General features: G+C 43.4%; 1 protein-coding gene across 2 annotated transcripts in view; it reads left to right on the forward strand.

The window, feature by feature from the left end:
• Positions 1-15546, forward strand: part of arhgef18b (rho/rac guanine nucleotide exchange factor (GEF) 18b) — a 47907-nt gene that overhangs the window by 1922 nt on the left and 30439 nt on the right. Inside the window, exons 2-10 of one of the 2 annotated variants that reach the window (XM_037114494.1) lie at positions 4661-4815; positions 5650-6269; positions 6716-6896; positions 7864-7990; positions 8078-8132; positions 8759-8803; positions 9229-9303; positions 10800-10908; positions 11229-11397. In XM_037114494.1, the coding sequence (XP_036970389.1) occupies positions 6100-6269; positions 6716-6896; positions 7864-7990; positions 8078-8132; positions 8759-8803; positions 9229-9303; positions 10800-10908; positions 11229-11397 (931 nt within the window). In that variant the 5' untranslated portion in view covers positions 4661-4815; positions 5650-6099. The remainder of the gene's footprint in view (positions 1-4660; positions 4816-5649; positions 6270-6715; positions 6897-7863; positions 7991-8077; positions 8133-8758; positions 8804-9228; positions 9304-10799; positions 10909-11228; positions 11398-15546) is intronic. The other variant, XM_037114495.1, reaches the window with a different exon arrangement.

A 15546-nucleotide genomic window follows, 5' to 3' on the forward strand; every position in this document is an offset into this window, starting at 1 on the left:
GGGAACCTGGCTTTACGTCTAGAATCTGGCAAATTTGTCGGACAGTACGGAGGGAGGGCAGAGTGGGGCAAAAGTGGAAAAGGAGAGGAGGGAGTCCTCGTGGAGGTCAAGGCAGGACTTGACCTGAGAGGGAAGCGCTGGATGTTGTTTACAATTCTGACCTGATTTGGGGTTTGTGGTGTGCAACTGTTGCAGTGTATCAGATGATAGTGAGTCATTTCTAACCATGGTTCTCAGTATATGATGCGTGAAAGAACAAAAGTCAATGTGCATGGACATTTATAAAGACTCTGTGTTTACCACTGTGACTAGTAGGGCCTAAATTTAGGCTTTTTTTAAAAAAAAAAAAGATGTTTGGTGTGATTTTACAGTTTTCCAATTCAATCCATGACGAAAAAGCCTGACAAACTGAGTTGATACACTTTTTTACACATGCAACAACTCATCCTCCCCTCGCAGCTCGCTCCAAGAACTTGAATTATTTCACGCTCCCTGCTCCCCATGCTGTTATCTTCAGAGGAATATGACGTCTTTTTAGACATAAAGAAAGCCTCGCTCCCGCTTCCATTTTGCTTCAGCCGTTGTGTCTGTGCCGCTCGGTGCTTTGAAACAGTAGTCGGGCGAATTTCTGATCAAAGAGGATCCGGGAGATGACAGTTGTTTTGATGTGCGCTTCGACCTCAGATCTGAAAGACTCTCTCTGCTCTGTTTTCATCTGCGCACAACATCTGCCTCACGCACACACACACACGCACACTTAGATGACAGACACACACTTGTACACCTGTCCGGGAATCGTCCTGGTACCGAGCGATCACTGTGAGTTTAATCCAAACACCATCCCCGAGGCAGACGAGTCAATAATGTTTTTACCTAAGATGAGTTATGAGTAGGGTTTTTATCTTGTCATCTGTGGTTTCTGTAGTCGCCTAATATATGACCTCATTGTCAGTGTGTGTGTGATCGGAAGGATACTTGTTGTTCATTGTGCTATTGTGGAAAAGCACCTCCTCTCAATCTGTGTGCGCTGTAATAACTCGTCATTGTAAATTATCAACTGACAGTGTCATATGAGGGCCGAGTTCCTCTTGTGATCGTCATGTTGCAGCTTTACAGACACACGTACAGTTTGTGGTGAACACGTGGTGCCCTCATTTCCTGTTTGTCACTTTTGTTCAAATGTCTTCCTTTTCACGGAATACTTAGAAAATAAGAGAACCTGGCTGGACCCCTACGAGAATTTAGAAAAGACTCACTCCTACCAAACTTTTTGTAAAAAACAGCAAAGATGATATGGAAATAATGGAATAATAGAATTAATATGGTTTATACAGTGTAACAGTGATTGTTAACTGTCTAAGTTAACAATCACTGTTACACTTAATCTAATAAGCCATAACGAGTCCAACCTTGTATCAAGTCAGACAAAACTCACAACTAGAATAATATGTGATTTACTAGACAATAAAAAACTTATTGCAATGCTAATTAACCTCTAAAAAGTCTAACAGGAAGGAAGTAAAGAAGTTAGTTTCGCTTTATTCTGCAGTACAGTTTTCTCTAAAGTGTATCTGATGTAGTTTTTGCAGGAATTACCTAAATTAAACTCCTCAAAGTGGCACCTTTTCCCTCTCCCAGAATAAAAACCTCCAGAACAAATTTATATGAGAATATTTGTCATTTCAACGAGTTTAAATGCTGCACACATTCTCAGTGTATGTGCGCAGATCACATCTTGTATTTGCTGATTGTAGGACGAGGGTCGGCTCCCAAATTTTTTGTGACAAATCATTCAGTCTCAGTTCATGATGTGTACGTATGACGCACCCTGTCCATAGACTCTCGATTTAGAAGGAAAAAGTCATTTAACAGGGAAAAAATGTTGGAGACCTCAGGAGGAGCTACAATAGAGGCACCCCTCTCTTCAGATGGAGAGACACTCTGCGTGCCAGAGACAGAGCGCACAGACAGCACAGTAGTGGAATTACGATGTGGAGATTTTATTTAGTGCCCTAATGCTGGGTAGTTACAAATTATTCTACCTGCCAAGGTCAACTGGTAGTCCATGGGGTCAGTGGGCTTTTAGGCAGCCATCTTGAATTGAGAATGGTGGGAAAGTGTAGATTTTGATGACTCCTTCAGCAGACTTTAAGTGTGGAAATGATGCAAATCAAATAGAAAGGACACTGACATGGTGTCACCAGTGTTTACTGGGACATAACTTAATGTTCGGCTCGTAACAAGACATCATTGTAACTTCCTTTTGCGATATTCTCCTACAAAAGCCCAAAGAAACTACTCTATCCTCTCATATCCACTGCAGCATTAGTCATTAGACAGAAATCGTGACCCTAACCCTAACAGGTAGTGGTCTGATTACACTCGAGGAACTGAAAGCAAAACTCATCAAAACACAAAAGAAATGGCACAATATTAACGTGATATAACGCACGTAAAGTATGATACCAAGTAAATATTTGGTGTAATAACTTAAAAAGTTTTGGGCAAGGTGTTAATGTAATTCAGTGATGTATTAGTCAAACAATAGTATAAGTAGCAGACCACCCTTTGTTATGTGGAGCCAAACTGTGGGGAAAATAGCTGTCAATGACACTGCCAAAACCATTATGGAGACACGCACACCTGAGCACGCACACACACACACACACACACACACACACACACACACACACACACACACACACACACACACACACACACTTGCAGTGATGTTTCATCCTTGTATGATGTATTAGCAGATATGAGAGGCCAACCATAAAAGGCCACAGCAGCGCTACAAGACAGCACCGGGCTGCCGCTGCGGTGTCTGCACCGGGCGTCTAATACGAGGGGGATTTGGACACAAACAAATTCTCCCTCCAGCGGGGACGCTGCCATCCCCGCAGCCTCAGGCAGTGATTTAGTAATATAGAAAATAGAGCTACAGCGTGCGTCTCTGTGTGTTTATGTGAGAGCATCTCTGGCTGCTGTGCTGAAGAGGGGGACTGGATGCTGCTGGTTTATAGCAGGACACGGCGCAGGACTCAGAGTGTGGCCTGTCTGCATTTCATCTCACTGCACAACACTACCTGAGGTCTCCTACATATAAGAGCCACACAGAACAATCATCACACACAGCCACTCCAGTTAAAATAATTACAGATGGTTTAAGAATTATGTGCAAGAAAAAAGATGGTGAATGGATTTGGTACAAGGAACTTTTAAAGATCATTTGTCTTATAATGTCACAGATATAAGCTTTGGACTCCACTGAGGAAGGTGAAAGTCTTGGCAACAAAAGTTTAAATGAATAAATGAAAGTTTACTAACTTTGAGATGTCAGCGATGACTGTTAAGATTAATTCCAAAAAATTCCATCACAATGACCATCTGAGCTTTTCATATAAAGGTTTTATTCAAAGTAGTGGCAGCAGCACAAGTTTACAGGTTAAGTCCATAATCCGCTTCTTCTGATTTTCTGTCTTTAAAGCTGCTATAAATAATACATTACATATCTACAACATATCAAATGACCATGTGTTTTGAGGAAAGGAGTATTCAACGTAACGTTTTAGCCTGCACTTTTCAGTAATTTTCAGTCTTTTAAAAATAAAGGCCTCGATCATTCGTCGCAAAGCACACTTAATTGAAAAAAATATAATTGATAAAAAAATAAAAATTAAAACAAACCCTAATGCCTCTCTAATACCCAGCCTGAAACTGGCATGTCTTTGTTATCCCCCAAGTCAGTTTCCCCCGAGCTGCCGTAAATCGCCTCCATACTGTATTTCCTTTAGACACACTGGCCTCTGTCTGTCTTCACATATACTCCTAACATGTTTATATTTCTGCCCAGAGAGTTTACATCCCCAACATGGCATTAGTTGCAACTGATTTGATATGTTAAATCAATAAATTCACCTTCACAAGGGAGCAAGAATAGAGCAAATCTAGACAAGGAGAATTGAGTCAGCCTGTGTGGAGCCAGGCTGGCTTAGTCTAAGGCTTGGGTTCACAGGAGGCGTCCCTTATGAAATGAGGCTTATGTAACCTGTTGTAGCTGTGGCTCTCCCCTCCTCAGATGGGCATGGCGTGTTTGAAACCTTCACAGTGAACTTGACACAGTCAGACGCCTTAACAGACTTTTCAGACACCACAGACAGTGACGTTTATTTCATATTGATGTAAAATGTGAGAAATGTTATAATTACACACTTTTGACCTCAAATGTGTTACCAAACTCCATACTTCTCCCTGTTCTGTATATTTCTTTCATATAGCTACAGTATATCATTTACCTGACAGGCAGCCTCTCAGGCCACTCAGCGCTCAGTGAGGGAATAATCTCCAGCTCTCACCACTGACATGGAGACTAATGCTGGCTCGCCGTGCAGTTTGCAGTGGTTTGTGGCATAATGTGAATTAAGGAATCTGTTTATGCAATGGAAATGTAAAGGAGCTTTCAGTGAGAGGCTGGAGCAGGGGCTGAGCTTTTCTTTCATTGAGCACAAAACTGCTCCAATTGATTACACAGGTGTTGTACAGCAGTTGAAATCAGCTACATCTGTCTTTCTTTGTGTTCTTTTTCTCATTATGGGACTGGTGAAGCTATTGTGTGAAATGTTTATAACCTGCAAACATCACATCTATTATCTTTCAGCATCAGAGTGCAAGCCATGCAGTCAGCCCTGTGGGCCTGCCACTGCCCAGCTCAGCGTCCAGCCTCAGGCTCCCAGCGGAACAGGATCTTCGTCCTCACTATCGCCTGCCTCTATCGCTGAGGATGTCTTTTTTGGAAGCACCAATGAAGACCAGGTAAAGCTCTCTAATCTGGTTACCAATGACCATGACCTTGTTGATCCCCTGACAAAAGTTAGCACCACGGTACTGTGAGATTAACATCTTAGCTTTTTTTAAAAGAAAAAAAAATCATTAAACAATCAGTCCAAATATACTGAATGAATTACTGTGAAATGTGTTACTTTCGACATTCATATCCAAAGATGATATTTTGTAAAAACTTCTAACCTTTGGCCTTCCATCTACTGCCACAACAAGCTCAAATTTCAGTTTTAGTGCTTTGTTTTCAGTCAGCGCCAACAGAGGCTCCCTTCTCCCGCAGAAAACACTGCTCCTGAAACGCCTTGTCGATAGCCCCGCCTTTAATTCCGTGACATCACACTATGTCACCATGTCAGGCATTTGCATAATTTATGCCTAGCAGTTTGAGTGTCTGGTGAAGAATTTATTTAACACAGCTGCTTTGTTGTTGTTAGCAGAGCTGGCTCTGTGTTTTTGAGCATTAAAGTGTGTAAACCTATTCTAGTCATAGCCCACAATACAGTTATGAAACTGGAAATGAGAACAATACATCTCCTTTAAGAGATCTTCTACAAACATTTCTAAAATAACTTAACAACTCTTGGCAAACATGGTAAACATTATATATTCTATTAACATATATGAATATACCTGTACAGAGCTACTAGCACTGGCTGTAGACTCTTTTAGCTCTGAGTTACTAAAAGTTTGAATTGCAACTGATGTTCAGAATATCTGGTGTATCTCCTGCATGTCAATCTACTGTCTGACCTCTCTAATCTCTTCTTGGCTGTTTTCTGCCTGCCCTCCTCTCTTGCTGAGTTGCAGGATACATGTTCAGTAGTCAGTGACTACGACTGCCCCTGTGCCGAGGTCAGCAACAGTGTGGAGGACCTGCTGGGCCTCAGCCCTTCTCTCAGAGACTCAGAGTACTTCAAAGACCTGGAGGGAGGGATACCAGCTTCACAGTCTACTGCGTTTTCAGTAACCTCAGTCCCAGAGAGCAAAACCCCAACTGTTGGCGTCCAGGTGTCCCTAAACACAGACAGTCCTGCCATCAACCAGCCTGCACAGAACTCTTTGAACCCTCGCTCACCTCAGGTCGATGCATCACCTCCTGCCAGCTATATACACCCTGCAGAGGAGCCTCATCACAACTTTGTGGTCACGCAGCTGAATCATAAACTATTGCCCGGCTGTGTCATTGACAGCGGTGGCTCCTCAGGCCCTGCAGTAGGGCTCAGCCTGACAATTAATCTGAATGGACTATTGGGAACAATGGAAACGGCAAAAGGAGTACCAGGCGCAGAGGAAGTAAAGGACCCGTGCAGTATGGATTTAGACGGAGAGCCAGACTTTGACAGCTTTCCTATTCTGGTCAGATCCATGTCAACGTCTCGCAGGCACAGCTGGGGTGTCCCTGTGTCCCCCATTAACCTGGGGAGGAGGTAAGATGGATGGATGGAAAGATTGGGAGGGAGGAGTCTCAAAAGGATGATTATAATTATACCAGTTCACAACTACAATTTTTTGGAAAGTTTTTTCTCCAGCGTCACTGTCATAAATGAGAAGGTGCTTTCTTACTGAGCTGAACTCAGTGGTTTGGTTGGTAATTCACAGCTTCTAAATAATGCAGACGGGGGTGCTTTGGGCTGAGAACAGTGCACCGAAATATCTGATGGAAAACCAAATGCAAAAATAAACAGGTCATAGAGTGTCGTGGTCAAAGGTTTTGTTTGGTTGATAGACACATAAGCTATATCACTGCCTGGTTAACCCTCTGCTCCGTGTGTGTGTGTGTGTGTGTGTGTGTGTGTGTGTGTGTGTGTGTGTGTGTGTGTGTGTGTGTGTGTGTGTGTGTGTGTGTGTGTTTGTTGCCGTGCTGTCCTGCCAGACTAAGTCTGGATACCATGGCCATGGACAGTGATGGAGAGAGGGAGGATGATGAGGAGGGACAGAAAAGTCTCTTTGAGTCCACCGAGCAACCATCTAACAGCTGCAAAGCAGACCCTGGAGACGAGATAGATGGTCTTAGGCTGAGGATGCCACGTCCAAGAGCCAGGGTCACCAGCATGGTAATAAAGCATTATATTGAATATTATACTCAACAAATATGAATTTGTTCACAGTCGTCAATATCAAACCTGCCCCATATTAGAAAGGATTGTGACGGGCCCAGTATGGGAGAAGTAATGTACTTGCCTGTGCCTGGCCAGTGCTTTAATACTTTGCGCCGTTCTCACCCTGTCTGTGGAACTCCATGCCCACTGGTTTCCACTGAGGACACAAATCCTTAAAAACAGGTCACGACTTTCACTCTTAAAAAAAGCCCCCGTGATTTCTTACAAAAGCTGAGCACTGTAGTTTTTCAGAAAACATCACTCAAACAGGAGGAAATAGAACGTTTTTGGGAACTATTTACAGCTGTGGATTAACACACATTTGGTGCTCTGGAAACTATTTACAGCTCCGTGTTGGTGTATGAGGGAAGTGAGCTACAGCGTGTGTGTTTGTGGTGATGTAGGGACAGGTTCACCACTGCTGCACAGTGACTCGTTTATGTGTTTTAATGATTTGGGGGCACAAACTGAGCTCTATAGCACAGAGGAATATAATACTGTATATCAGGCGTTGGCCACACAGATAATATAGAATTGTGTTGATCCTTTAAGGCAGGCTCTTTCAATCCTGGTCCTGGGGTTCACTTGCCCTGCTTGTTTTAGATATTTCTCTGATTCAAATAAGTGGTTCATTATCAGGCTTCAGCAGGGCTTGATGACAAAGGTTTGTCCAGCAAATCCAACATAGTCTAGCGGGGTGTGTAGTGGAAATGACAGAGGCACAATTCCTCCCCATTACAAGTCAGTGTATTGTTAACATGATTTTGAAGCCGTCACACAAAAAATAAAACAGAAGAAACAGAATGGCAACAGTAAAGGCCACAGTATATGAGAGTTATCCCCATGAGCATCACAGCTGTATGTTGGGGGAGTTGAGATATGCAAGTGATGTAAATGTGTGTGTGTTCTTCCATGCTTTCAGGCCAGTGGAGCGACCGGCAGGCATCTCTACTCCCGCTCGGAGATCCTCGCCACGGACGAATGTTCACGTGCTGCACACATTTCTCGTGTTGTACAGACATCCAAACAGGCTGCACGGGCGGCAGGAGGTGGGACAGAGTGTTTGTGCATGTGGACTACACTTAAGTTCGTGTTTCCCACTGCATCTGATCAGTTTTTGTCTTTCTCCTCTGCAGCGGAGGAGTTCGACCCTGAAGAAAACCTTCACTCTACTGAAGGACAGAGCCATATGTGAGTCCGCACAGTCATCAAGTACATCTGCGACTTGAGTTAGCTTGCGGTGTTGGGTGGAATATCTGTTTCCCTTCCAGTAGCTGCCTCAGGCTGATTTCTTAATGACGCCCGAAGGAAAGAAATAAAAAGGATGCTCCTCTGGTTTTGAATCACAGGAGGCGACCATTGGCGATCACTTGTGTCGTGTAAATTATACCTGCAACACTTAATAGTTCACATACTGTTCTGGAGTTGTAAATCATTATAGTCTGGTCCTGCTGTCTGACTCCCACGTTAACAGGGGGGCTTTCCCCATTCCCTCCTGACATTTCTGCTCCATGTCATATGTCTGCAACCTCCTCCTCCCACAGTCCTCTCTCCCAGCTCCTTAGATGGCCCCTCAGTGTGTGTGTGTGTGTGTGTGTGTAAGGTATATGTGGACTCTGGCAATTGTGTGGATGCAGCAGACGAGGGAGGATTTATCTGTAAATCACACTTTGACACCCAGCTCCCAGCAGTCTCCTCCTCTCCTCTCCTCTCCTCTCCTCTCCTCTCCTCTCCTCTCCTCTCCTCTCCTCTCCTCTCCTCTCCTCTCCTCTCCTCTCGCAGCCCCCCACTCAGCCTCAGTGTCTTGTTTGTCTTAGGCTGATGGTACAGAAAGTTCTGCAGGAGCTAAAGCTGTATCATGGGTAAGTAAACAGGAGAGGGAGGTCTGCCTGCTCGCGCCACTTCGGAGCAGCTGCAGAGACAGATTGTGATCAGGGAGCACTGCACGGTGTGGATTTGTGTACATGTGTGTACATGTATGCACGTGCATGTGTGCCGACATGTGCCCGTCTTTGCACTCAAACACGATGACATTATCTCTGGAAAAAGGGCTCTGCGACAACACAACATCGATTAACATTACAAAATCATCGATTGACGGTGAACCCACCTAACAAAGCAACCTGTTTCCTAACAGTGCACTGCTGGTTAAACCACATAACTCTGATTGTCTTTATTTTTCTCAACACCCTTCACGTGTGCTTTGATTAAGGTTTCTCATGGTTAGCTTTGGTTAATGTTTAGACCAGTTATTCCACACTGACATCATGTCATTGTTCCTCCACAGAGCGAAGCAGAGGAACATCAGATCAGAGACCAAAGTGTCAGGAAATGTCACCTGGTACGAGTTCCTCTCTAATGAGTAAGTTCTGTCCTACTAAAGATGCACAAACATTCACAGTGATGTAGTTTTGGATGACAATAACCATTTTTCCACAGAATTAGGTGCTCAATAATCAGGTAATATGTGTTTGATGTGATGATATGATGATATGATGTGTTTCATTGACAGTATATGAGAGGATACGGTTGGAAGCAAAAGTGGTAAAACATGAACCGTCAGTCCCTTGAAATTTGCTCTTGGTTCTGCAAAAATGTGGTTTCTTGTCACGGTACAAATGAACTCCCAATTCACATTAATACAACAGCAACTATCTTTAAAAAATCAACCGCTTCCCCATAATGACTGTCGTGATGTTGATTTTCAGACAGACAATTATGAGGAGCATAAAAATTATGATACACAGTGTGAGTCGTACCTCTGGCTCAAGAACGTCCCATCTTCGCTTAAAGTGAAACTCTCGCCAAAAAGCAACCAAAGCTTTATTTGTGAATGTACACGAGTCAAACTTTCGTGTAAACGCATAATTATGATGAAAGAGGCACTAATAAGATTTACCGTAGTTTCGTTTTCGGGCAAGCTAATTTTCAGTGGAGTGCAGGGGCACTCTAACGTTAGCAGTAACATCTCCGGCGCACCGCCGCCGTCATGGCAGACCACAAGTGTCGATCCCCAAGTGTGACCAAACAGCTAGGAGGTCCAAAATTACTCCACTTCCTGTTAGGTCGCACTCGGGAGAGACCCTGGTGATACTACAAGCAAAGTTTCATGTTGTGTTGAGCCTTCTCAGTGTTTTAAAAATAGCGATTTTGATGCTAGCGTAAGAGTACCCCTGCACTCCATTGAAAATTAGCTTGCCTGAAAAAGAAACTACGGTTAATCTTAAAAGTGCCTCTTTCATCGTAAATATGTGTTTACATGACATATACATTCACAAATAAAGCCTAGGTTGCTTCTTGGCGAGAGTTTCAATTTAACGTTAGGGTTGGTTAGTTATACTAGGAGCCTTTTTATGTTATATTTGTAGAAAATGTCTTTACTTGCGCAGGTTGCTAACTCAGTAGCACAGTACACAGTCCCCGACCTTAGGAACGAGTGAGCTGCAGTGGCCACACACTCTTGTAGCGGTCAATGTTAGCAGAAAGCTTAAAGAAATTGTCATGCTGGGTAGCCCTTTGGAGTGAAGTACATTAGTGACAGCCATTTTGCTTAAGTTCATTCAGTCGCTTACCGACTACCACAAAGCACACAACCCCTGAGCCCAGTGGAAGAGGCAACGCACTCATGTAGCAGCTGATGTTAGCATAAAGCACACGCTCGGGGTAACTGACATGCTGGGTAGCTTTTTAGGACAGAGGTACATTCGTGACAGCTATTTATTTCTTATGTTTACATGATTGACAAGAGCACAGTAGAAGCTAAAACGGCTCTGCCTCTGTGTGGTTAGACATTGTGCCTTGGTGTGTTCTTGTCTTCATTATTTCAGTGTGAATTTCGTTCTCTGCCTCTTCGACCAGGAATGAGGATGAGGAGGATCGTACAGAGAAGGTGGAGAAAGGCACCAAGGTGAAGAGGACTCTCAGCTCCCTGAGGAACAGGGTGACTGGCTCCTTCAATAAAGACAAGGTATATATATATATATAGATAAGGTCATATCACAAACACATTGAACTCACTGTGCAACAAACCATGCTGCCCGAACTGCAATGACATATGAGATCTAATTGGCATGAGAAACGTTTGAAGAGCTAAAAATGATAATATATACTGTATATGATTAAGACCAATCCTGGTGTGCATGTTGCTCCACACAAGAGTAACTTAACTACCTAAAAACCACATTACGCCTCTGACATGATTATGCAATGTCACACCCGGGGAAAGAGTACACACAGATTTGCATGTAAAACCCTCCGTCTGTGTCTGTGCCTCTTGTTCCTCTGCAGGGTAAGAGCCGAGAAAGAGAGCAGCAGAAAGAGAAGGGGAAGGAGGCCAAGGAGAAAGTGTCTGGCGGCGGCAACAGGCATTACCTGGTGCCTGGCTCTTTCTCCAGCTGTGCCACCTGCTCACTGTGCAGCAAGACCCTGCAGAAAAAGCATGGCCTGCAGTGCATGAGTGAGTAACACCTACACAACCACAGGTGTATACGCACACACGCTTGCCCTCCGCCCGGCGCGGGCGGAGAATGTGCACAGGTGCTCAGCTCACACACAAAAACACATCTATTTATGCACCCGCTGCTGCACGCATGCTCGCTCGCCCACGTGTCGGAGCAAACGGTGTGTGTCTCCGTCCCCACACACACACAGTCACACACACCTAACCAGAAATCATAAAGCATTCATTAAGCAGTCAGGAAATACTCATATGCTGGGTGCAACAAGTGACTATTTCTGACTGGATGTTATTTTAACACACGTGTTGACATGTGGCTTGTTATGGCATTTGCTCTTCACATCAATTTCATACCAAAAAAAATCACACATCATACAGACGGTGGCCTTTCTTTTTTGCATTTCTGCTGAAAGGAAGATGTTGTTGCATATCAGTTCCTCTTTGAACAACATCTAAACTACTGAAGCATTTCACACTGCGTCAGTGCTGTGGGTCCTAGTTTTGCGCAACTCCTCTCACTTGTTTAGATGTGTTATCTGATGTATTAACACCATCCTCCGACAGCTGTTTATGCGATTCTGCAGCATGCCTTAACACCGTTTTTGTCTGGCTTGAAATGTTCTTCACATTTCCTGTGTGCTTTATGTGCTGGTTAAATACTTACACTGAAAAAGTGGGCCCTGCTTTGTCTGGAGGCAACCACAGCGTCATGTACAGCACATTTCAGCACCTCACAGCTCCTTGTTCTTTTCTGACGTCATCTCTTACACCATTCCTCACAGACTGCAGGTCAGCTGATAAGCCTGCAACACCCAATGAAAGACATGTAAAACAGTTTGTGAGTAGATTCCAGTGCAAGGCAGACTTAAATTGGGCAAATACCTTTTTATTGTACAAAATATTTGAAAGAGAAGCCTACAAAATATAATTATTGGAAGAGTTCAAACTGGTGAACTGTGCGGGGTAAAATTCAAAAGAAAGTGATTGTTGTGCTTCCTACCACTTCATGAGGTCTCGGTTAAGTGCAGTTTGATTTTAGAGATTTGGAAACTAAAAATTTGGAAATGAAAAGGTCAAATTTCTGGAAAATAATAATTTCTTGCTTTAACATCCATTTTTCTAACATCCGTTAACATTTCCTTTAACAGAACCTTTTGAAATTCAGTGAAATGTCTCTTAATATCTCCATACCGCTGACTGATTTAACTATAAAGCGTGTTGCAACGTATTTGAGGTTGAGTACAATTCAACAGCTCTCTGCTGAGCGCCATTCTAGGTACAGATGCATTAATGAACAGCGGTCTATTAATGTTAGCTCCTCTTAGCTTCTTTACATACTGTTAGATTAGGTAGGTTGTCAGATTTATTAGAGTTCTTTGTGCACAATTTCAAGAAAATACACACAAATAACAAGAATATAAAATATCATCCAGCGCAGGAAGAGGCAGATAAACCTGGAGGGTTTATTTGAAGCCTCGACCAAAATAATGTTAACGCAAAGATACACAAAGATATTGAAAACACACAATTAACTTACAGAAAATAATAGAAAATACACATTAAGATGGTAAACTGATAACAACATAATATGTACCGTAACAGCAATAACAATGAAATATCACATTCTATAAATATTGTTCATGTGTTTTATATATGATTTTTTTTAATCTATAAAGTAACCTAAAACTTTCACTTATAGCATTTCCTCCAAAACGTGGTGAGTTTAAGCATAAAGAAGTGTAAATTAGGAAAAATACCTCAGAATGTAACTTGAGTAGTCTAAATGTACTCATAGATGGACAGTTTATTGAAATAAAGGTTAATAAAGGGTAAATAAACCACACAGAACCAGCTCCTTCCAAATCATTGGCAGAAGAAAAACAGACACATTTTAAATCATGACCCTTTTACTTTTAACTATACTATATTAAAGTTAAGTAAATAAATAAGCTGCAATCCTTGTAATGCAGTTAAACTACAACCTATAGTGACTGCACTGATCTTCCACGGGCATGCAAGTGCATACAAGTTTATTTAGAAGTGATACTTTCATCCTCCATCAGGGCAATTCCTCACGGCACAGCCAGCCTGTTGTCTAATCGGGGGTTGCGTGGACATTCTTGTAATTTGAAGGCCGATTTCTCACAAGACATGTGGTCTGTTGGTGGAAAAAAAAAAAATCACATCTCCAATTAGAGTTTCAGATAAAAGAAACAAGGAAACGTAACTGTTCTTACAAACTGAGTGCCATTTCCACTTTCTTTTCTCGGCTGTCTGAGGAGAGGGGCCGGTTAGTCATCCTGCGCTCCCGCTTCATTATTTCATGCCTGGAACCTAATAAGTTTCCCCTGATCCTTCTGTTCTGTGTGAGAGGAGGACCATAATACCTCAACAGCATTTATAAATGCTGTCTGGCAGCAGCAGGAGGAGGGGGGTGTAATGTATGATTGTTTCCAATAGTGTGCTTATTAAACAAAGTTGCTCTGGCATGTTTCAGCAGGCACACGGGGCACACCACACATCCAGGGAGACTCACACTGCACTGCTGCCTTTAGACACTAACCAGAAACCAATAACACATCTATCTGTGTGAGAGGATCCGCCATTCATCAAATGTGGCTCTTGAGAGTGACAAAGTTACAGATTCTAACATTTTGACACACACTAACACTCACTCACACACACACACGCACACAGGCGTGTGAAAACAAGTGAGTGCCCCTTTAATTTGCAGCGAGCCCTGTGGGGATTCAGCCGAGAATCAGCCTGTGGAATGCGTCGTTTGTATGCCAGAGATTGTTCCCAGTGAGAGTAGGACACAAAACTGGACAAAAACAAAGAATGTGGGATACTTGTTGCTGTTGATCTCAATGGCCGAACTGATTTATCGAGCTCACGGTGCTGACTAGGTTTCCTTTCGGATGCAGCAGCACCAGATAAACCCGGGTCTCGTCGGAACGGTAAGAGGCAGCTACAGTAGCGATGATCAGGTGGATAACTCCCGTTGTTTCGCTCAGTGGACTTCTCGGGCATCCTGACCGCTAGCTAAGCGGCTAAATGCTAATCACTGCCAACTTGTTGAATTCCCCTCCTGAGGGCTCGCTGTTTCGTTTTTCGAATTTGAGCTGGCGTGTTGACAGGAGGGAAGCCTCCTCTTGAGATTCCTCGATGTTTAATGTTCCCCAAACTGGCCCCAAATCAAACCCCGGCAACTTCTTTAACGCGCAGCTTGCTAACTGTTAGCCACTTAGCGCGTTAGCCTGCCGACGACCGCTTCTATTTGAAAAAACAAGGTTAGTTGGGGTTAGCTTTAATTAGCTTAAAGTGATGGTTAATGTAAACGACTCGGCAAACACACCAACGCTGCCTGTTTTTGTAATCCAAATGGAGTACAGCTGCCCTTCAGTTTCACTTTATTGCCTTTTCCCCCCTTTGCTGCAGACTTTAAGGCTCAACAGGTGATGGTTAGCTAACGTTAGCCAGCAAGATAACTTGACCCGAGCTCGGCTGTAATGATTGAGATATAAAAGGGGGGTTTATTACAATTCACACTATTCAGATATACAGTTAGATTGTGATTAGGGAGTGTAGGTCGAAGCTGCTTTGCTCGCTGTTTAACTGTCGCTTGTCTTTCCTCCTGAGCTCCCTGACCGTTGTGTGTTTGGCTCAGAGACCGGAGCTGCTAACTGGACCGGGTGTTATGAAACGCCATAATCCTCGATGTGTTAAATTTTGTCAATCTTCACTGTCAAATTCTCGCTTTTCTCTTACTCTTCCACCTTACTGTTCTGACTGAGCTCTCTCTCTCTCTCCCCTCTTTCTCTCTCTCTGTGGTTGGGTCACATGGTGCTAATTGTGCTTGGCAGGTCCGCCGGTGCATAACAGCCCACTCCACTGACTCTGGGTCTCACCCATCTCACCCTGTTAGCACACCACTTCTCCATGCATCACTGATTTGCCTTCCAGCATTGCCTGGCTTTCTGGGTGTCTGACTTTTTTGTTGTTGTTGTTGTTGTTGTTGCAAGATTTAAGGTTAACATCTCCTCTCAGTAGATTTCCACCTCTAAATTGTTGTTTTCGTTGCATCTGTTGGCCTGATTTAGTCAGGTGGTGGCGACTAGATCTAAAGGGGAGTAAACAGAAGCAAAA

The sequence above is a fragment of the Acanthopagrus latus genome, chromosome 11, assembly GCF_904848185.1.
Source record: "Acanthopagrus latus isolate v.2019 chromosome 11, fAcaLat1.1, whole genome shotgun sequence".
In the NCBI taxonomy this organism is placed as follows: domain Eukaryota; kingdom Metazoa; phylum Chordata; class Actinopteri; order Spariformes; family Sparidae; genus Acanthopagrus; species Acanthopagrus latus.